A 24172-nucleotide genomic window follows, 5' to 3' on the forward strand; every position below is an offset into this window, starting at 1 on the left:
TTGGCAGGAGGCAGATGAAGTGGTTGGATTAGAGAAAATAAGGTGTGGCTGAGATAAATAAAACACATGTGCACATGTGTGTTTAAATATATGTACTTAGGGTGTTCAGTCTTGTCTCCGGTAAACTGATCATTAATTGTATGTAGTACAGATAGAATGGGAATTTAGCACTTGCTAAATGTGCCATTTTCCTAACGCAAGGTTACACATGTTGTAGAAAACTAAGTGGCAGTTTTAGTGGAAGTGTGGATAGTAATTATTGCCTATTGATCTTTCCTTAATAGCTACATTTATGAAAGGCATTTGTTTTATTTGGATTGGTGGAGATCTACAGTGCATCAAGCTTATAACTGAAAGATGATCCTTAGGATTTCTCGGTCTTATTTTAGGCCTTAATTTTCCCTTTTTTTTTTTTTTCTTTTGGTCCCTTTTATTCTCTTGAAAAATATCTGAAATAGAAATCTGCAAGTGGACAAGCAGCAAGTCCCCCAGTTCACATCCACATATGCATTAAAGTTTATATAGTTATCTGTAGTATCTATAAATAGAATTGGTAGGGATATGCATGATTGCTGACTGTATTCCTCAGGGAAACTGAAGGTGCTTAAGAAAGGAATAGAGCTCCTCTTGCACTCAGGAGCTCTATGAGAAATAGCTCCGATATAGTTACCTTCCTTTCACTAACAATATCTTCACATATCATTCACAAGAGAAAAACACACTATAAAAATAAAATAGGTTGTACTTTCTGTGACAAACATCTACATTCTTGGTCTGAAAGTTTTATTAACAGCTCACATTTATATATTTTTATGATACTTTAAAAATTGTGAATTATGAATCATGGAAAATACCCTCCGGCTTAATTGAGAACCATTATGTCTAGTAATTGCCAGTGATTCCAGAAACAGCCGTTGTTCTCTGGCCTATTAACATAATTTGAATTTTTTACTGCACTTCATAATTATCTGCTGGAGTTAACAAACAGGCCCATTTACTGAAGTGTTTAAGAACAAAAGCTCCAAATGGACTGGATTGTGATGTATTATTTCTATTAACCAACCTTATTGGGACAGTTTTTACATCAGGTTTTGATGGGGTCATGACTTCTGATAGAAGAAGAGTGTGGATTTTCTAGTTTTCATTTCATTAAGTGTAGGTAAAAAGACATCTTTCTAAATTGTCTTTGAGTCTCTCTTACATATCTACTCCATTTATTCCTCAGTATCACTTTAACATGATCTCTGTGATAGCTGGACAGAAGCACTGCTTCAACTTGATATCTTTAGCAAATTTCATCTGTTCACTGTGGCACGTTAGCAAAGACAGAAGAAAATTGGCCACTGCTTAGATTACAATATTTTTAGATCAAGACTCCTTTTTAGCTTTGTGATGTGTAGTGAAAACAAGCTCCTTATCTATCAATTAGATTTCGATGTACTGCAATAAAAGAAATCACTGAAACTCACTGTGTTATTACTGGTTTTCTCAGCACGTGATCACATACAGCATAACATCATTTGCAATCTAAAAACCTCCCGTGACAGAAAGATCTCCTAGTTCTATTTCTGTCATTCTTCTTTGTCGAAATCATTTTAAGCAGGTTTTTCTTCCTTGAGCATTTAGACCTCAAGCCTTCGGGTAATCTTCTCAATTAGTCCCTGGGGCTGTAGAGAGACAGGAAAGTGCAAATCTCTTAGCAGCTAAAATTGCAAGTTGAGGTTAAAATTAAGGTTTTAAACAATCTGGTGTTGGGAGAAAAGAAAAAGGATGGGAACAGATAGAAAACATGGAGTTTCGGGTATGGTGGGGATAGTGAAATATGTGATCGACTTCTCGGAGAGAACTGTAACTAACTCTTCCTTTGTAACCAACTCTTCCTTTGTAACCCTCTGGCAGCTGATATATCAGGTTCTGTGTGCTGCTTCTCTCCATATCGATCCTGTCTGTCCTACTAACTTTATGTACATTCCCCTAAAATACATCAAATGTTGTGTTCGGTCTTTGTAGACCCCTGAAGATTTGGGGCACAGAGGACCAGGGGGGGGAAATATGCCAGTGAAAAGACAACCTTTGCTATGAGCAAAGATGAATAGTTCATAAGCAAATATAAGTGGTTTTGTTTGTTGTGTTTGGTTTCATTTTGGAGGAAATGCCTTTCTACTAAATTGATAAGAGTCCGGCTGTAAACTTCCATTTCTGCAAGCACTCAGTAACTTCCACAGAGCTGAGAGGACTGTAAACATACCATGTGTGCCTTCACCAGGGGCACAATTTAGATTTGAATAAGCCCAGAGCTTTCTGAGGATTAAAATGGCTTTTTTTTTTTTCCTTAAGGGATGTTTTAGATATGTGAGGTGGAATAAATGGAAAATGTCTTAATATGTAAGTGTTCTCCTGCCACTGAAAATTATAAAATAAAAGTTATATAAGTGTTATTCTTTGTGCTTTAGTGTAGGAGGCATTTTTTTGAAGACTAGGCAAGAAAATCACCCATTGTCTTTTGTCATTAGTTAAGTCTAAACCAGGAATCTGGAATTATTTTACTACCTTTATGATACTTTTTAATTGTGGGCTACTGGCTATTGTTACTGAAGCCATATACTTCCATGATGTTGGGATGAATCAGGCTGTTTTTTGACTTTTTTGTGTATTGAACTCTCTGTTTTGTTGGGCATTTTGGGGTTATTTGGGGGTTTTGTTTCTTTGTTTTGTTTTTCCTAAGTGACATCAATATAAAGTAAAACAAATGTCTGCCTTTTTATGAGTCATGAGATGTTTTTGGTTTTTTTTTCTGAAAATAACTCAAAGGTCAACTGTTGGTAGGGCTGGGGCACCACTTATCCTAATATGCATACACGTGTACTTATGTATGTATGTACTTGTATGTGTTTGTATAATACCCATATCCATGGTATACACTTAACTCTCATATTATGTGGCTTTTTGTTCCTGTTACTTGCAGCAACGTAGGAAGGCTGTAAGGCAGATCCTTGCGTTGGGGACTACCTCGGCAGGGTTCCCTGCAGTAACCCCCTAGTGAGGATAAACAGCAAGAGGGTTTTGCTTCTTACGATGCTAATGTTCTCAAATGTTTAACATTTCTTCCTTTATCATTACACTAGTGCATTATTTATCCAAAAGACAGTGATATAAAACTCATTTGAGTTGTATCATGCATTGTGTTGGTATAAGGTAAGGATTTTTAAATGCCACACAGGATAGGACTGGTGATTGTATATGCCTTATAATATACTTGCTTTATGTTTTAGTTGGTCTTTGACTCTCTTGTAGGTGTTTTATGTATTTTATCACATCAACTGTAGATTGAGAAGATATTAGAGTTCAAGGTAGTGGCAAATGAGCAGGGACGTACCTGCCATGAAATTTTACAAGGTGTTAACTACAGGCAAATTTGAGACTCCTAAATCAGGCATCCTTTTAATAATCTAAGCTCCTTTTATACTTTTATGATAGTTGTAAATTGTTGACCAGAGAAGGAACTGAACATTTTTGTCTCTTTCAAAAGCCATTTGTTTCCTAGTGTATGTGTCTCTCTATATATATATATTTATCTTCTAACATGTATCATATATATGCACTAGAAAATAATATAAAATATGTTGTATGTGTATGCACTCTGGATCTTGGAAGGGGCAATGTGTGATAGCTTTTCATAATTTAAAATTAAAAACAGGAGGAACACATGATCTTCTTAGTAAGAACAGTAGCATAGCCACTTAGTTTGTCTCTTTGTTCTTAAAGGGCTAATGTCCTCTGTTACTCTTACAAGATTATGACTTGTGGGATCTTAAGGCTTGACCCGACTTGCATTTTCTTTGTTCCTGTTGTACATCATTGGATTTAGTGTATGTGGATCTAATAAATAACATGATTAAACTGAATAAATTGTTGTCAGTACGTATAGCTGTAGCACATAAATGTGTGCTTGAGGTATTTAATTGCTGCTGTAACTCAGGAGACAGTAGTTTTATACTCCATTGTAATAAATGATTATGTGGTTCATTTTGCAGTCTATGGTAAACCAGCATTCTGTACAGTAGAAAACTTACGTAGGTCTTATTTGTAAAACCAAGTCTAATTGTGCAGAAACAAGACAAAATTTTAGAAATGTTATTTGCTAATTGTTATGTATGATAAGTGTATGTTGTTTCAGTTATACACGAGGTAATATTCTGTATTGCAAAGGAAGGTATTTCTGCAGTATTTGTCCACTGCTTACAGGAGGTGCTGAAGTTAGATGTGATATGACTGGGGTGGCAGTGGGATCGTTTCATCTGGATGTTACAGGGGAGCTGTCAGTATATTTAACATAGGACCAAGTTTGTAGTTGGAATAACTTATTTTCTTCATAATGTTATTCGTGACATGCAATTATAAATACAGGAGTAGATCGTCTTACCTGAAAACTGCAGTGTGAATATTTGAAATAATGATCCTGAGTTAAGAAGTTCAGACAAGTTAGAAGTTGCTTTTATGGTGTGGAGACCTGACTTCAAGCAAGGGTGAAAAAGAAGTAAAGCCGTTACTTAAGTACTTTTTAATGTTCTCTGTCTCCGTGGATAGACCGAATTTCTGATGGTGAAAGCATGTACAGTAATATTCAGTTCATCTTCCCTGACTGTTTTCTCCATAAGCCTTCGGCTGAGTTTAGTTATGACTTATGCCTTGAGCATGGCATTTGGGAAAAACAGAAGAAGTAGTATAAATGTAAATGTGAAAAGCTACAGCTCATTCTGGTTTTGAAATTGTTGGTGTGAGAAGAACTCAACGGTGTTTTATTTAAACAAGGTCTGCTTCAACCTTGATTGACTTGCAGTAAATTGCCTGGTACGAGAGGCAAAAGGAAGTGGATAGAAAAATGGCAATCAGCACCAAATGTTTCACATATTGATTGACAAGCACCAGAGATACGCCGGAGTAAGATAAATTGGCTAACAGAGCCCATCTTGACAGCTCCTGAGATGGGAAAATTGTTCCTGTTAATTTGCTGCTGGGACCTTGTCATTTATGGGGATATATATTTGAGTGCCTTCTAATGGTGTAAACAAACTTTGGATTCCTAAGTAGCGTATTTCAGATTTAGTTGTTTTAGTTCTCCCCCGTCCATGTATTTCTGAGCTGTAATTGTAAAGTGCTCTAAGATGGAAAAGATGAGAGAAACTGTCATTATTTTAAAGATACAGTTCATGCTGAAAAACAGAATAGTACATTCAGTCTGTTCTGTAGGCTGCTTGATTTTCAGTGGGGTTTTTGCTTTACCAAAAGGGGTGGAGCAGAGCCCATTCATTTTAGGGGAAGAACGTGTATCTTTGTTCCTTCATTCTGACAACTTTAACTAACTATAATGAAAATATTTCTTACCTTTATAACATATTCTAATTTTGTGCTTGCAAATACCTTTTAATCAGGTCTTAGGTTTTATTAGTACTGCAGAGTGAAGCTCCCTTTTCCATATACTAATTTTTCATGTCTACATTTTCTGTTCTTTAAAAGGAAAATTTCTCTTTTCAAATTCCTGTACTGTTCTCTCAGACTGTCAGTAATTAGGGTGTTACACAGAAATGAGAAAATAGTTAATGGTCTGATAGGTGCTGTGTTGCAGTCTGCCACTCAGGTTTTATTTTGGCTAAATCTTTTCACATCAAATGAAATTGAACATAAACCTCCTCACTTAAGAAATCATCATTTTTCAGCTTTTATGTAAGCAGAGTGAGGAGATTCCACTATTCATTTAAGGTATGGCCTACAAACAATAAATTATGTTTTCCTTTGTTTCTTTATTTGGTTCTACTTCCCCAACTCTGAACTAGAAATCAGCTTTACAAGGATGGCAACATTTCAAACTTTATTCAATAGTGGGGATGAACAAAATTTTATCTGCACTTAAATTTCTCATTTGTAAGTGCTTCGGTAGGTTGTCCATAACCCTGTATTTGGGTACTTTTTGTATTTCACGCCTGCTTCAGGAAACAGTCAACTTTACCAGAAGACTGAGAGAGATTTTAAAGGGTTTAATATGTCTGGCTCCTTCTTGGTGATGGTATTTCCCTTCTCCCTTGGATGTGGAATTGCAGTTTAGCTCCAGCTGTATCCCCAGCGCAGTGGAGCATCCTGTACTTGGCTGACCAGCAGCAGCAGCCTGGTGTTCCCATCAGGAAAAGACCAGGGAGCCTCTCCCTGTGCAAAAGCTTTGTAGATCCTTAGGGTGAAATCTTCACTGTGCTCAAGGCAGAAATGTGATTTGCATTGAGTTAGGGAGCTGAGATTTTTGCTGTGGTTTGCTGTTAAGTGGTGCAATGTTCATTCTTGAAGCGGGATCTGTTACAGGGCCTGATAACTGCTTGTCAGGGCACACAAATGTTCAGTGTAAAATATCATAACCGTCTTTAACATTTGTACTACCTGTTAAATGTTTAAGAAAAGGAGAAGTTTAGCCGTCTGAAGATGCAGTAAGACACAGGGAAGTTAAATGCTGACACGCTTTTGTGCTTTGGAAAATCCCACCAGTGACATACGTGACTGGGAAGTCAAGCCTTTAGTTTCCTTGTACATCCAAAACTACTGCTAATGTCAGTACAGGCTGTGTAAGAAACGCAAGATTGGATCTTGAGAGGAGAAACCAGATGAGCAAGGAAAATGTAAATATCAAGATAATATCATGTAAATGTAAGTATCAGTATCAAGAGTAATGGAAGATTAATTCCCATCATACTGGTACTTTCCTTACTGCACCTTAGTATCTCCCAGCACTAAAACACAAACACCTCTAGAGTGTATCACAGCAGATGTTGAGCACTAATTCAGAACTGCATTCTGCACACGTTAGAAAGAAAATATCAATGCTGTATTCAAACTGTAGGTGTAACTGAGAAAAGCAGGCTTTAATAACCTTGGAGCAGAATTAGCCAGAATATAGCACTGGCACTGCGTTAGATGATAGAGCAGATTTTAAGATTTTTAAGATTGTTTCTTGTTGTTGTTCATATTTTTTCACCAGAAATTAGAGCTGCCTTTTTAGCAGGTTGCATAGAGTTAATACAAACTCTAATCATTATCCAACTCCCACCAGTTAGTAATATCTATGTATGACTTTCACAGAGTTTGTTAAATAATTACAGGTTGGAGTTTTCTCGTGTTTGTTCAAGATAGTGTTATTTATCCCACCTATTAGTGACTCCAGGCACTTGAATCACTAAGTGTTGCAATGTTCCAGGAAATAAATTTCTCTAGTAGAAATAAAGCCAACATCGTTCGGGAGGATATAAAGTGGAGATGGCGTGAATGGTTGTTTAACAATATTTAGAATTTCAGTAAAATAAAATGAAGGTAAACAGGAGGTGTTTGGATAGTGGAAACAAGTTTGTAGCACAGCACAGTGTGAACGTTCTGTGTCTCTAGAATAAAGATCAGATCAAGTCCTTGTAGTTTTATCTAAGGAGGTAGATTTCATAGGGTGCCTCATAATTACCTACCTAGGACCTAATGACAGCCTTTTCTGTAGTGGATTTCCCTGGCATGAATGCTTAGCTGATAAGATTGATAAATATAGAAGTGTCTTTCTTGCCAGTTTTTAAAGCTCCACAATTCAGTCACATATGATAATGGTTGTGAATCTTCTATTAATTTTTTTCCAAACACCCTCCTAATCTTAGAATGCTAGTTTTGTCCCACAAGGAACAGGCAGTTGATGAGTTAAGTTGTCGGTTATAGTTAGATCAGTAGGACCTTTTTTAAGGAAGGTAAGTTAATGCAAGTTCCTGGGAGTTGTGCCCGTGTGGATCTGTCTGCTTCTCCGTGCTCTGATTTTACCGGCTACATCAGAGGTACAGTAATATTAGAGAAGACATTTTGACTTTGAGTGATGGAAAAAAATCATTGAAACAAATTACTGTTTTCCAGCTATGAAAGTACCAAACATATGCCAAGTAATCAGCTTGCGAGTGTAATAGGTTCATGAAGGAAAGGCGTTTTCTAATCTTATTCACTGATGTTTTTCCCAAGACAGCAACAGCTTTTATAAAATGAGGCTTATAACTTCTCATTACAGAATCTAATCTGCCCAAAAGACATTGAACAGCTGCAAAACCCTAACATCTTCTAGCTGTAAATTGTTTTTATTATTTATCTTTGTTTAACTAAAAAAGAAAGGGGCATCAGATGATTTAACAAGACAAGAATTAAGTGACGTTAGCTTTTGACAGCAGCAAATTATTCCTTTACATACTGAATTGGTTTAGATAATTTTTAAGTCATGACTGTCTACTTATTTTTAATATCCAAATTCCATTAAACAGATATATTTTGTAGACGGATTGCTTAGGAAAATTAATTTAACTCTAGCACTGGAAGTCAGAAGAGAAGTGATTGATTTCCAATTTAGTCTTATTCTTCTGCATATATTTTAGTAATGATAGTATCTTGCACCGGTACAGTGATTTTCATATCCAAGAATAACACATGTGCAGTATTTCAGGAAATATTAACTACGTACAGAGGGTCAAAAGGTTTAAGGAACATAAGAAAACTTGAACAAGCTTGTAGAATGGATCCATGATAAAAAATAGAGACCAGGACTTGCTGCTGCTTATTGATTTGTCCCTTCTCTGTTATCTATAGTTCTCAAACTGTATTCCTGGCTGTGCAGTAAATGGTTCTACTTCAGAGGACAGGAAAGAGGATATTAAATATGAATATATTTTAACATTAGGTTTTGGGTTATTTTAACGGAACCTGGTTGCCATTTTTAATTTTTTCTTTTTTCTTTCCCCTAGCACATATAATACCTTATAAACAGTTGCTTGTCCTGCCAGCAAAATTTAACTGGAACTACAACAGTGCTAAGCCAATGAGACTTTATGCCTTACTGTCATGAAGAATCTAGGAACACTTTGTTTTGTTTGGGATTTTCTTGATTTATTTCTGCCCCTGCCCCACCACCCTGTAGGATTGCTTGGAAATGTAAATACAAATTGTAACATATACATAAGAAGAAATAGCCTTGAGTTTTTGCCTTATTTTATCTGAACAACCTTTTACTTTCTAGACTATTAAAATGTTATGCTTGCATAGGTAAGATCACGATTTCTAGGATTACGCTTTCTAAACAAATGCGCTATTTTGCTTGTACAATGTGAATTTAAGGATTTTTCAAAACTCTATTTTATGCCACATCAGATCATCCTCTGTTACCACCTTTCATATTTTCATAAAGGAGGTAGAGATTTTGGCAGGTACGCAATCATCTCTTCAGTGCCCTTTTCCTGAGGGCTTCAGTTGCCTTGGAGTTGATTTTGCTTTTTGACGTTTCACAGCAATGCTCTGGGGAGCCCGGGTGTGGTTGAGAGAAGAGTTAGTTCCATTGCCTGCTTGAGAGGGGAGGGAATTGATGCAGCTTGCACTGAGTTGGGTTTCGGGATTGTCTTTGGAGATCTTGCCAACCTAACTGCCTTCACACGCCCTGAACGCAGCAGGAGTTCATGTGTCAGCGCGGTGCTGGAGCTGCAGCTCCTGCTGCTCTGGGGAATTGCAACACCAACCTTTCAGTATTTCAACCGCCTCAAAATGAAAAACCCGCCAAAAAAATACAGGAGGGAAGACTTCAGGGCCCTAAGTGAAGTCCTTCAGAGGGAAGGTATAACAAGCCCAGGGAGCAGAGTGGACAGTAGCCAACCCATCACACATACATCCACAAAGATGTGGTTGTGGACACAAACATCTCACTCCACAAACAGCTCCACCATTTCCGCCCTGGCCGGGCAGAAGCTGCGGTGTGTTGGTGCGGATGGCAGAGCTGGGCTCTCTGCGCCACACAGGCTCTGCTGCTCTGCTCGCAGGGACCTGCTCACCAGAGCTTGAAATCTTTCCTGTCTAATAGTACAAATTGCCTTTTGGAGCATGTTCTTACCTATACTGTAGTTACTTTTTTTTTTTTTTTTCCAAATTATCTTCACTCTGTTCATTTGTTCCCTTGGATTTTGAGCTTTTTTGCATAACAAAAGTCTTGAAAAAACTAAGCAAGGCACATGAGGTTTTCATTTTGTTCCATGGGAAAGATACAAACCCATAGCACTGGTTTATCTTTGCTGATTTGCTGTTATGTACATCACAGATGATGACTTACTGTGTCTACATCTCTTTTTGGTGTTCTCTTTTGAATGTTTCAAAGCCACCTTCTGTCTTACCCTGGTGCAATGAGATGGTATTAACATCATCCTTAGTTGCCCTAACCATCCATTTTGATGCAGAGAAATATCTAAAAACACCAATAAACAGTTCTGTGCAGGAGTAACAACCCCACGCTTTTAGGATGACCTTCTTTTCTCCTTTGACTCTTGTGAAATAGACTCTGTGAAAACGTCTCGCTTAGCTTGGCTGGTTTTGTTCATTTGTTGCTTTTGGAGAGATAGGAACTTCAGAACCACTGGAAGTACCTTTATTCAGTGATAACTCTGTCATCCAAATCCTGATTGATAGCTTTCTTTTTTGCCATTTTGAAGGTTGTTTGCCTTAAAGGGAAAAAATAAATAAACAAACCCCCACAAACACCAAACAAGAAGCATGCCACAGGAGTTTAGGCAACAGAAAGCAACTTGATGCTGAAGAAAATGATCACAAATGGTTAGATATCTTTCTCTTTCTTGCAGACTTCATTTTTGGCTTTGTTTTGTCCCGTCAACTTGAAATGCAGCCTGATGAGTAAAGGGTTAAGTGTGTCCTCTTTGTGTCTGGATGAGCAGTGCTGCCTGCCCCATGAGGGATCTGCCAGGTGCTGCATCTCCTCTTTCTCCGGGGAGCTGGCGGTACCGGCTGCTCAGCGCTGGGGGACAATGACTTTCTCCCCTGAGAAAAGCTTTGCCGGCTGGGGCTCCACGCTGGCCTCCCATGCGCTGAAGTACTAATGCCATTTTAGCTACAAAAATAAAAGATGCTGTTACTACACAGAAAACGGGTGATTTTTCCTGTTGTCACTTAACTGTAGTAATTTTATCAAATACAAAATATTTATAATCCTTATGCCAGTTGTGACAATATCTCTTTAATTTATTAAATATGAATCTGCTTATGAGGGCCCAGCCCACTGGCAAGACATGCTTTGCACAAATATTTGAAGGACGGGATTTTTTTTGCTGCAGAAAGCAGTTATTCTGGGGAGGAATAGCAGTCTGCTGAATGTGCCACACCTCAGGAAGGTTTCCCCTTTATCAGCTGCCTGCTTAGTTTATAACGCTTTGCACTGCAAAAACACGCATCTTACGTTATCTAGTTGTTTCGTGACACATTTAGCAACATTTCTCACTCTGAAGTGAACTTAACACTGCCGACAATGTAGGTGCCTCAGTTTGGCTGACTGAGAAATGCCGTGGGAGGTGTCGGTGCTGGTACCCCCAGAGCCAGGTCCTGCTGCCCTCCCCACATCCATTCCCTTGGCTCTCCAGCTCTGAGCCTGGAGCGAGGGACAACAGGAGGGGAATATCAGATCCTTCCTCTTATCCCCTCTAGTCCATGTCCAGTCAATGCCGTTACTGGATAACAGTCTTTGAATAGTTGTAGTAAATATGAGCAGCGCAGCAACTGCTGCTGCTGATTCTGTCCATCACAGAAGTCACTAAAATCATTTTATAGGATTACTTTATATAGGTTCTAGACTTCGTATCCGTGTAACACGAATATCAGATTCAATCAGTAAATGTCAAAATCTTTATTGCCAATTAGATGTTTTGCAGTCTCTGTTTTGATGCCATCAGTTATGTATAAACAGCTCATCTCCTTCCACTTTTACTTCCCCAGCTTCCTGCGTTAATACTTGAATCCTATGACATCTTCCAAACAGTTGTTTCAGAAAGAACAGTTATCTGAAAGTTTCTCTTCTTTCTGCAGTCTAATATGTTGAGGATTGCACAGTGAGTTTTAGCTTGTGTGTATCTTTCCTATTTGAGTCCTGGCCCTTGGGAGCAGAGCTGTAGAAAAAAAGACATAAGTGACTTTATTGATAGTAATGTATGTGACTAACTGTAGTTATTACAGATCATTTATGTTTATTTTTTGCATGAATAACAGATACCCTGACTTAGAGAAGTACAAAATAACCTTAGAAAAGTTCAAAACAGTTATATCATAACCTCTTGATTGTGAAGATTGCCAACTGTTTAAAGCTACTGTAACTTGATTTTGTTTATAAAAGCCTCCATATGTAGGAAGATGCCTTCATAAATGTAATTTGTCAGTGAAGATATGCTGTTCAGGTAAATGGAATTCTCAGTGTGATATGCTGCAAATGATTTTTCGCTACACATGTGCTGACTTTAGAAGTGAGATTCTCCTGATAGGAAGAGCTTGAGAATTCCACTGCAGGTACAGTAAGCTTTGAGATCCATATTTACCATCTCTGGCATGCAGATATTTTCTCTGGAGAGAAGTTTTATGTTAAAATGGGTAACTTAGGAGTGTGGGATGGCAAGGAAAAGGTTGTCATCTTCACTCCTGGCAAAGTTAATGGTAAAATGGCTACTGAAGGAGTCTGGATTGATCCTTTAGACCTCTTAAAATAATGGTTTTTTTTGTATAGTATGTATATCTGTCTAAATGTGTGTAAGTAAATATATAAATATTTATACAAATACGGTTGTCTATGTTTTTGTTAGGTGGTAATATAATATTATATTACAGTTAGGTGAAATGTTACTTAACAACTCTTCAAGATGTATTTTGTAACGCGTATTTACGCAGAGACTGCTCATGAGTCAAAATTCTCAAATTCTGGGGGTTTTGTCATGTTTGTTCCCTGCTTCCTGTCATGCACCGCAGTGGAATATAGAGTCCAGGGTTTCACACACACACACGGGCTTTTATTCACCCGCCAAACTCCATTGGTCCTTTACAGGAGAAGAAAGAAGGGGGAGTATGGGAAGCGCATCTCAAAACTCCTTCAGTAACTGATAAGAAACCTGCTGTTTTTTGATGATGTCTCTTATTTATGAATATTAATGCTAGAAGTGATTGCAAGCAGCCCTTTTTCTTTTTTTATTTTTATTTTTTTTCTCCTGGTGATGGGTTTTGGTCTTTTAGGCTAACAGCGAGGAGACTGTCTGTCTGTGGCATCATTACCAGCTACAAGTGTGGCACAATTTTTGAATGTTGATTCTATGGCAGATTTGAAGCCTTAGGGACTTATAATGTAGCAGTAATTGAGAAATGGTTTCATAAAAGTTCCTGGACTGATGAAGAAAGATGTGATTCTGGTTTAAAAAAAAAAAGGCAATACTAAGTCTGTGCTGTCTGCTATGTTATCTTAGGTGAAAAAGGGAATATAAGTGATAAGAGGGTAAAAAAGGCCATTGCAGAATGAGATGCCATGTGGCATAGAAACCCAAAGCTCTCCCAATTCAGAATGCCCTCCATGACAGTTATCAGGATTTTTCCTTTACTCTAAGTAGCAAGATAAGATAAATGACAGGAGAAATTAGGGGGTGGGGGCACGGAGGGGAAGAAAAGGGGTTTTTTGTTGTTGTTCTTGTCTGCTTGCTTTCTTTTGAAAAATGCTTTACCAATACTGCATTGAGTATCTGTATGAGTATTTGCCATGCATGAGTATCTGCAGTATGACCATACATAGGAACAGATAGTTGAAGAAATAACTAAGTTTTACTATTAAAATTGTAATATATCATGTTTTAGAATTTGGATTCCCTTTCTAGTATTTGTATCTGGTTTATGTTTCTTTGGGTAGATCACACAAGTACATTACTGCTGTTAATAGACTTAATTATCTATTACATAGGGTTTCTGTGAATGCACAAATAGATAAAAATCTTATTCATAGAAGCTTTATTACATTAATGTCTGAAGAGTAGACCCAAAATGCATGAACTTTGGTTTACATGATGGATTTAACTTTTTAAAACATCAGTGTAAGAGAATAGTAGGATACTGATGTTGCCATACATCACAGTGTTTGTTATAATACTGTAAGGTATTGCAGGTCCCATTGTGAAGTGATGGAAATTTAGAACCATTTCAGGAGATTGGGGGTTTCCAAATCCGACTATTAAGGTATCTGCAGACACATGAATGGGTCTGGCAAGAAGCTCAGGTTTATAAAACCTCTGAAGCTTTGTCTGTTATTTTAAATGATACAATAATACATTGAACTTATTTGACCAAGGTATTAATATTGAGTAGTAGGAATCAAACCCATTACTTGTGACTTAAGAGTGCATAGTAACAAATAAATAGTATCTGTCATGCTTTTTACAGCCTAACTGCAGATGTTCAATTCTCTTTTGTAGTTTCACAATCATTCTTTCAATTATGGTAGTGCAGATAGTTACCCTTTAGATTCATTTCCCAGGACAACAAAGCTTAATAGTATCTCTTTCTGTTCCTCTGCAGTAGTTTTTCAACTAACTTCCCACCAAATTTTGCAAAAGTTTGAGTGTCTTAAGCTATTCATGTGTGTTTCAGGGAGTGGGGCTGCAGAGCCATGCAGAGGGAGGTGGCTCTACTGGAGCCCCCCAGCTGGAAAGGCTCTACTGGGAGTCTGATGTTTAGGAAATGCCAAAAATCAGCCTGACAGAAACATCAGGAATGTTCCCAACCACTAGAAGAAGTTCTAATCAAATTTGGCTGCTGCTTAGGAAATCTAACCAGGACAGTCTGGTCATAGGTTCTGTGGCTAACACACATTTATGTTGGTCAATTAACATGTGCTTATGGATGAATCTCCCTCAGGAGCCAGTTTCCCACCAAAACAATGCAATGTTTTAACAACTTGATACCTTCTGTTTCCTCTAAGCTACAAACAAAGCTGTAGTAATTAGACATTCTACCTTGTCCTCAGGGATTTGGGCTGTATTATTTCATGGAAATAACAATGTGATTAGTTTTCTTGGCAAAACAATTCTTGGTTTTGTTTTGTGTTTGTTTTTTTTTTCTTTTAATTTCTCTCAAAGTATTTGTCAAAAACGTATTTAAATTTCTCTGAAATACCATGTGTAGTTTACACAGAAGGCAGAATCTTTTGCCCTTCATGTCATCACCTCACACATCCAACATTTTTATAATACAGTAGTATTTCTATATGATACAGTAAATGCAGATTTCAAAATTATAAGGTGCTTCTTTTAACTTCATAATGTTGAAGTAGAGCCAGAATATGTGAAAATGAAATGCACCCAATGGGCACAGTGTCACATCCCTGTCTGAGGTGTGTCAAACCTCAGCCTCTCTGCTTGTTTCTAACACTGCAAAGAAATAATTAGAAACTGGTTTTGTTCAATCTCTTGCCTTGAATGTTTGGGATATTCACTGTAGTATTTCGTAAGAATAGCATAATCATGAATAATAACAGTAATTATTCCTGTCATCAATATTAGAATTATTTCCTCGTAAATGCAAGTCTACAATGAAAATATTCAATGCATATTGAATTTTCTCTAGCATAAAAGACAGTAGTTGGGGGGTTACTGTGGAGTAGCTTAAACCCATTTCTCTTATATAACTGTGTCATTTAGTCTTATCATTGATTTATCCAGTGCTAAAAATATAATAATAATAAAAAAGCATAATAGTCACTTGCCTGTCTCCAGGTATTTATTTTAAACCTTTTGAAGATAAGCAAGTAGTTCATGCTATTTGCTGATACCATGCAGTGAAAGTTTTTTCATTTTCTATGGGTTCCGGTGGTTGATTGCTGCTCCTCAATTAAAATTTATATGTGATGGATGGACTTGTTTCTTTTTTTTTTTTTTTTCCTTTATTTTATTTTTCCTCCTTTGGAATTTGATGTGTGAGTCTAGATAAATAAATTGTATAAACTTGAGTGTAATTCATAGAAAGTGAGGGGTTCTTGATTCCAAAAATGAAGATGTAAAGCCAGTGTGCACTTGTGCTACTGTTTCTTTAAGAGCAATGGAAATAAGGATGCACCATTTTGTGTAGTTTTGCTGTGTTTCAACATTTGTAGCGGGCGTGCAGCAGGTCTCTCTGCCTCACAGACTTTGGCTGTATCACAGAGGTCATATTTTCCTGTGTATAAATTATTCATGAACAATTTCTCCAGTGCACTAGATAAACTTGCAGAGATCAGAGTGTGTGTTTCTCTTCTTACTCTCATCCCTACAAATGCTCATATTCTAATAGGCAATGAGAAAAAAAAAAAAAGAAGAAAGAAAAAACCAACCAACGCTCCCTGTCTTCATCTGTGTGCATTGGATGGAATGGATTGATATAAACTTAGGAGAGGAGAGTTTATAAAAGCAAAGACTAAATAAGTGTGAATGGGTTTTTTTTATTTACTTGATGCTCTTAGTTTAATTGACAAAAAATACGTTGTTACAGTGGGCTGAGGTGTATCGCACACATTAAGGATCTGGTTTCAGGGTTGAAATTAATCTATCTGATGAGCTAGGCAGGAAATTCTGTCCCTGCAGCACCGGTGCAGCAAGAAATGAGAGGCAACGGACAAGTAAGCTTAAGAATTTCCAACCCATATTCCAGCTTAGTCCATCTCTACAAATGGAATAATTCCTTTCCAGTCCTGTGGTCCCCTCTGCGTGCGGTGCCTCCATTCACCTGGCATCTGCCCACCTGATCCCCACAACCTGAGGCTCTGGAGAGATTCTTGGAATGAATTCACAACATAGCCACTCACATGGTATAAAGGGACAGGTTCCTACCAGTGGAAAGCTTTTGTAGCTCTGCGCAGCAGTGTTCATATGTAACGATGGGCAGTTACAGTGCAATTACTTGGCTGTTTGGGTTTTCTTCATTACACTCATTGCTGATCTTTGATCCCTCTGTCCTCTTTCCCAGGTCGTCCCATTCCACCTACATCCTCGTCTAGCCTTCTCCCATCTGCTCAGCTGCCCAGTTCTCATAATCCACCACCAGTTAGCTGCCAGATGCCATTGCTAGACAGCAACACGTCCCATCAAATCATGGACACCAATCCAGATGAGGAGTTCTCTCCTAACTCATATCTGCTAAGAGCGTGTTCAGGTCCACAGCAGACTTCCAGCAGTGGTAAGAAAATTGCAAACATATGAAGTTTGTTTGTGCCATGTTTGTGCTTGTTTTATGAGTGTTTTGTTTTCTTTTTTATTTGCAAATGTGTTCTTACATCACCAAAAAATTGAAAGGCTATGTGGGAACAAGTCAAACAAAAATCCTACTGCTTTATTTCAAGGAAACCTTTTTTGGAAATGCCATACATCATATATATTTTTCCCTCATTTTACTATAGAGAGCTTTTTTTGGTTTAGGAGTGCTATAAGTAGTGTAAAAAATATTATTGAATTCTTGTCATCAGTGGGTTTTATTTTTTAAAGTAGTTCTTGTGTTCCTTGATGGATCCTGTAGAAGAGAGATGTATGCACAAAGGTTCTTTGTTATACATAGGCTAGTCCGGTATCTCATGGAGATGATGAAGTTCTGTAGCTAAAAATGTGTGTTGCTTCCACCATTCTATGTCTGTTCTTGTTTCAGGATCTCTCTGATTCTACACTTCCAGTGTCACATTTAACTAACATACTGCTGTTATTCAGCACATTAATTCTTTTCTTTCAGACCACTTTTAAAACGTTACCAACTCTGCTATCAGTTGTATAATCTGTAGTGCTTAGGGTTTTCTTTCTTTCATTTTTCTTTTTTTTTGGTAACAGATGCTGACTTTTCATTTTGACAGCCAAAATGTGAGAAATGAAGATACAATTCTTTCTGGAAATACAGGCAAAACAAAAGGCGGCTATTATAGCTCCTTATTTTTTGCCTTTTTTCTTTTTGAACATAGATATCTATTGTGCAATTCCTATCTGTTTAACTAAACACTGTAAGTTATATTTCATATGCAGTTTTTGATCTGCTCAAGTGTCACTCTGTACTGTAAAAATACAGATTTGCACAGTATCAGAGATAGGAACTGTTGGCCTTTGTGGGTCTGTACAATACACTTGAACAATACCTTTTAACTAGTGGCTCGTGGTGTATGTTGGCGGGGTAAGACAATGAGTAGAAGCTGCAACATAAGATTCAGAGTTGATATAAGGTAAAACTTTTTCCCTAAGCATTGAATTGGAACAGGTTGCCCAGAGATCCTGTACAGTTGATGTCCTTGGAGGTTATCAAGAACAGGCTGGTTAAAATCCTGAGCTACGTGGTCTGACCTCAGAGCTGCCCTTGCTCGGCAGGAGGCTGGACTAGAGATCTCCTGGGGTTCCTTCCATCCTGAGTTATCCTTTAACCCTATGATCCATTCAGATATGTTAAAATATAATTACAGAAAGAAATAATAATTCAGAGATCGAGCATGCTTTCTTGGTACTTGAGGTTAGAGGGTGAAAAATACGATACAGCTTTTGAGGGTTTTTTTTAAGAGGTTCAGGGGGATCTGGGAAGCTGCAGACCTCAAAATTTGTAATGGGCAGCTTGGTAGAAACCATAGAAACAGGAAAAAAAAAAGTTGATATGATCTAACTTTAATGAGTCAGTGTAGCTTCTGTAAAGGGTACTCCTGCCTTAGAAACACTGAAGAGCTCTTTGAAGGGGTCAGCCATTTCTGAATAAGTGCGATCTAGTTGATGAGAGGTCTTTGTATTTTCAACAGTCTTAGCAAAATCTGTCACTAAGTTCTTTTAAGGCAACTAAACTGACATATAGGGTAAGAGGGAAGATTTCTGCATGGTAAGTAGTTATTTGAAAGACAATAAGCAGAAGCTAGAGCTCCTCAATGAATTTTTATTGGACATGAAGATTCCTGGAGAAGATAGTGAGCTGGGCTAAGAGAGGTGGCTGATGGCAGGGTGTGAAGAATCACAAGTAACCGAGTAACAGGGCAATGAAATGGCAGAAGAAATTCAGGGCAGAGAAACATGAAGAATGGAAAAAGCAGCTCTGGTTCACCAGGCAGTGATGGAACGTTGCCAGTCAGTTTGAGTTGTTGGGGACACGGACGCTTCATCTCGGAGTTCAGGAGCAGGTGAATGTGGGCAGCCAAAGAAAGGAATAAAGAACAAAACAGAGAACATTGTCTAAAGGATGTGGTGGATCAAACAGTTTGTAAGGGTTGCTACATAGAAGAAACTGAAAAAAAGAGACTTGGACGATACTTGTATACTTGGTATTTGGTATTTATAGTCACTGTGGACACTGAGTGAGCCAGTGTGGCTTTTCTTGTGAAGCCAGATGAAGGAAGTTGCAGTAAAACAACTCTGAAAATTGATTGAAAATTTGATGGAAGAACTCTTTATGTTTCATTTTAAATAATAATCATTGTTTCCTTATATCCTTAAAAATTTGTGTTTCCCACCTGTTACTGTGCACTGACCCAGGAACATTTTTGGCATGCTGAGATATGCTTTGATTTGTTTATGAATGGCTGATTTGTTAATTCTACATTTTAACATTTTTTTTTTCCCAAAATATTTCAGTTCTTTCTTTAATAATGATTCATATAATATTTAAAGACTTTTTGGGGGTTTAAAAAACAGCTTTGCTTTTTTTTTTTTTTTTAACCATAGGCATATGCATAATTGTTTGCTCACCACCGAGAGCGCTCTATAGCATGAGCTCTTCTGATTTAGTGCATCCTCTGGAAACTAATAAGCAATTTACTTGGATTTTTTTTCTTTTATGTAGTTCTCATAATGTTTCCTTGATAGAGATTATAAGAAAATAGCACAGGTAGTGACATATAACTCAAATTGGAAAAGCTCACCTTTTTTGTGGTTCATCCATATTCTCGAAAGATCTTCAGAGTAGCTTTTTACCATCTACATAATATGGAACGGTAGACAATGCTATGATTTCTTTTTTTCATTATTATTTTTAAATTTTTTTTTTTAATCTATTTTAGGTCCTGTGGTAACTTAGCAACAAAAATCCAGACATTTGGGAGACAGTAAATAAATTTAAATACTTGGTTTAATTTTGGGGTTGGGTTAAAAAGGAAGATTTGAAGATATTAAGATTTCAAGCTCAGATTCCAGATGATATTTGACCATTACTAAACATTTGCTAGTACTTTCTAAGTTCTTCTTTAAACATTTCTATCACGGTCTTCAAAGTGCATGCTGAAGATGAAATATTTGCAGAAATCTGGTACTGATTACATTGTAGAAGAAGTGTCCTCTTGTTTGTCTGATTGTACACTTCTGCTTGCTTCAATCTCTACAATTAGATGATAGCTCCTCAACAAGTCTAGGATGAGTCTTCTTGGGTATGAGGTGACAGTCATCCACATGTGCTGCCCTGTGCCCTTCACAATAGCCATTCTTAATATGTCTGGAAAACTCATTTGCGTAAAAAAATTACCTAATCAAACCTTCCATCAAATGAGCAATCTATTGTTGATATTATGAAGGCCTTTAATCTACAATAAATCTTTGTTACAACTCATCAGAGCTTCCAGTTTGAGAGAAATGTGATTATAGCACTCTTAAAATGACATTACATCATCGGGGTGATTGGTTTATCATTTGGAGAAGCGACATCAATCATAACTAGCATAACCACACAGTAAATGAATTCAACCTTTCTGCTGCAGAACAATGACACAATAATTGCTCAAAATCAGACTTAAAATGAAATCAGAAAATGCACTTTCTTTAAATATGATGTTAACCTAATGGAATATATTATTAAAAATCATGTTTGAGGAAATTCTATGTAATTAAAAATATGTGAAAATGTATTCCTTTTTTTCTCTCATTAGAACCTGATTTCATCTGCAGAATCATTTTCTATGCAACAGATATTATGCTGTGTTTAATTGAACTCCCATCACTTACATTCCTCTGCTTGTATTTCTTAATATAATATGCAGCACAATTATATGTGATGAAGGACAAGAGGTTTTTGAAATCTAGTGCACGTGCTGATAGTATTTTGAAAAACAGAAATATTATAGAAAGAAATAAAACCTTTTATCTGTGAAAAGTTAGTAGATTTTTTTTGTTCCCTTTCAAAAGCAGGTCAGTTCCTGTCACACCATTTTCTAGGATGGTTTCTCACAACTAACAGTAAGAATAGGTTTATTTCTTGTGATTTCTGTATGTATTGAATGTATTTTCTTTCTGGCAATACATGATGACTCATCTTGTTGGAATGTCATTTTAATGGCTTCAATCATAATACAATAAAACAGGCTGGTTTCCAGTCTTACACAGGAAAAAAAAAATATATATATATACATGTATATATATATGTATATATATATATAAGGGCTTTTGTTGCCAGCATCTTTGCCTTTATATTATTATATAGGATTTACTCTTATTAAACCAAATTTTGGAATCCCAACAGAAAAACTGTTTGTTTTTCAACCTGAGTAAAATGCCTAGGATATACCTACTTGCACAATACTTTTTGACATAATGAATCCATAACTGGATATATTAATAATCTTCAGCCATTCTAACAATGAGAAAGTAGATGCAGAATGATTTGGAGTATTTTGATTTGGGGAAAATTCTAAACTGTGCATTAGATATTGTCACAATTCCCAAGAAGTTTCTGAAGTTCAACTGGAAGGGAGATCACCCCCAGTTTTTCTGTGCTAATCTGTCTTTCTGACTCAGAGACAATAATACAAATCAGTCGTCTCAATGTAACAATATTTGCCCACAGAGTACTTTGGACGCTGCTTTGGTTTTTATTTCTATTTTAATAAGCAGTTATTGGGAGCAAGGAGAGGGGAATGGAGAAACAGGTTGGATTGAATGAGATCATTGTTATTTAGTGTTTCTTATGAGTTAGAGTTGAAATGAAGAATAAGACTCCTTATTCTGATGACCCAAGTTTGTGGTTATTTATTATTGAAAATATCGGTATTCATAATAATCAGTATAAATATGTAGAAGGATGATCTTTGTTCAACAGATATTACCTGTTGCAGTTTAATCCAGTATGTAAAGAACTTTATTTCTGAAGAAAGAAACTTTCTCAAGGTGACTCGAAGCCCCCGGGCATTTGTTCTTGATCCAACACAGGGTGGAGTCATCAAACGCATTTTACTCATATACTGTCGTTGCAAGTGGTGGAGGTCTTGCCCATGCACTTGCACAGAAATAAGCATAGGGTGCTTGACCAGTATTTATCTGAATTTTGCAGACATTTTTTGTTTTGTGTTTGGAATACCATAAGCTTTTTTTTTTTTTTTTTTTTTTTTTTTTTTACAACAGTGCAAGGAAAGAGTTGTAGATTGTCTTTTTAATTTCTGTTTTCAAATTAAGAGGAAATTATGTATGTTTGTTTCTAAGTCCATTGTTATTCGTCTTCTAATTACTATTGTTATTGAGAATTTCAGTACTATAGGCTTTTTTCCTACCTTGGCACCCGTGGCTGTTAAGCGCTTCCCCAGAATTAGACAAAAACATCAGTAATTTGAAAAATTCCAGCCTTAACGCTTAATGAATCTGAAGAACATAAGCCACCCCTTATTTCTCAAAGGCTTCTCTTCAGCAGGTGACAATGACCAATGAAGATTCTTCTATCACAGTAGAAAAGATTGAATAGAACTAAAACCTGTTGGTTTCTCGTGTTTATGCTATGAAGTCGGGCTCCTGTGTTTGATGTTTTAAGCAATAGTCTCTGTTAGCAGCAAGTTCTTTAAATAGATTATTTTTTTCCAATTTGTTTTTAAGGCTTAAATTCTCTAAATCCTTAATGGGCAGTCACATCCTGATTTTGTTGTATCTCTTGAGTCTAATTTTAGAGCTTTGGCCTGGAATTAGAAATGGAGGGGACAGCATGAACTATGTTTTCCCATTGAAACTGAAGCGTGTACTTTTTCTTAAGGATTGTCTCCATGTTGCTGCAACTATTACTGATATCATTGCCGCTACTAATCTGTGTAGCATATGTTGACAGTGCCAGCAGATGTCTGAATTTCAGCCAGAAGACGTGATTCTAGATATTAAGATATGGCAGAAATACTGTATTTATTAATTTATGAATTCATAATCATAATAGACAAATCTGAAGCAGAAGGTTCTGTGGTAATAAAAATGATAATGCATTACAAAAAGCTATAGAATTGAGAACAGATTGTTATTCTGTTGTTTCTGTATTTTTCTGAAGCTCACCATGGTTTTGAGAGCTGCAGAGATTTTTCTTAGCTGCTTTTACATCATTTTAGTTTAAGGCTTGTAAATGTGTTAAACTGGCAGCCTCTGTAGCAACAAAAGCACAGCAAAGCAGCTGCGGCACCAACTTTCCAAGGTCCCCTTTCTCCAGCGTGTTATTCTGCTGTTTTCTGATATCTACCATAGAGGCTCTGAAACAACTTAGTTACTATGGTCAGTCAGCCTTGTCTTTTCTCATTACTAATCCTTGTTTCGTCTCCTAGCAGGTAGTTTGAGATCACCAATAAATGGCATGCATTTGAAACTTAAAGACTAGATGTTGCTCCAGACTATTCTGCCAAGAAAATGGGTGCCTAGACCTGGCACCCTGTTTTTGAAAGCCATGAGGCATTGGGGATGTTACAATTATAGGCACAGTAACTCTTTTCTATATTTTTCTTTCATGTGCTGAGTCCAGGTGCTGTTTGTGTGTTTTTTCCGTGCTGTGTAGGAAAGCTTAGAGCTGTTCTTGCTGATGCTCTGTGCTGTAAGTTGTGCTGTATGGGAAGGAATTGCTCAGGCTTTTTAATATTTTTGTCTTTGGATATAGATATTCGAATCATCTGAACTACACCTAGTTTTTCATTGGCAATGACATAGTCCTGACAGCTCGTGTAGTGGGTTCTTCAGCTGTTTACATGGAAAGGGCAACATCTAGAAAACATTTCATTTTTTTAACTGTCACCAACCCAAACTGGTAGGTGATTCAAAGTGAAGAGTCAAGCATATGTAAGCCATGTGCACTTCTGAGATTGTAAAATCGAGAACCTAACATTTAGGACATAATTTTTTCAGAATGAATTGCAATGTTTGTTCGCAGAAAGATCTGTGGGGTGCGTGTTTGTTTGGTTTTGTAATAACAAAAAGTTTAATCGCTTCATTCTTTATCCCTAGAAATAAATGCTGCTAACAAACACTTAAACGCAAGGAGACAGCTTTCATTTGAGTCAATGTCTTATGGATTTCCTGATTTTGATAAGATGAAGTCATACATTTCTGCTTTGTTTAAATGATAAATTGTCACATTTTCTAGT

At 36.9% G+C, this 24172-nt stretch overlaps 1 protein-coding gene across 3 annotated transcripts in view; it reads left to right on the top strand.

The window, feature by feature from the left end:
- TENM2 (teneurin transmembrane protein 2) overlaps positions 1-24172 on the top strand; it is a gene marked incomplete at its 5' end in the record, with an annotated part of 567758 nt that overhangs the window by 337034 nt on the left and 206552 nt on the right. For all 3 annotated transcript variants that reach the window (XM_082064051.1, XM_082064052.1, XM_082064053.1), the window contains one exon: positions 16834-17043. In XM_082064051.1, the coding sequence (XP_081920177.1) occupies positions 16834-17043 (210 nt within the window). The remainder of the gene's footprint in view (positions 1-16833; positions 17044-24172) is intronic.

This window comes from Streptopelia decaocto, assembly GCF_964273445.1.
Source record: "Streptopelia decaocto genome assembly, chromosome: 12".
Classification (NCBI taxonomy): domain Eukaryota; kingdom Metazoa; phylum Chordata; class Aves; order Columbiformes; family Columbidae; genus Streptopelia; species Streptopelia decaocto.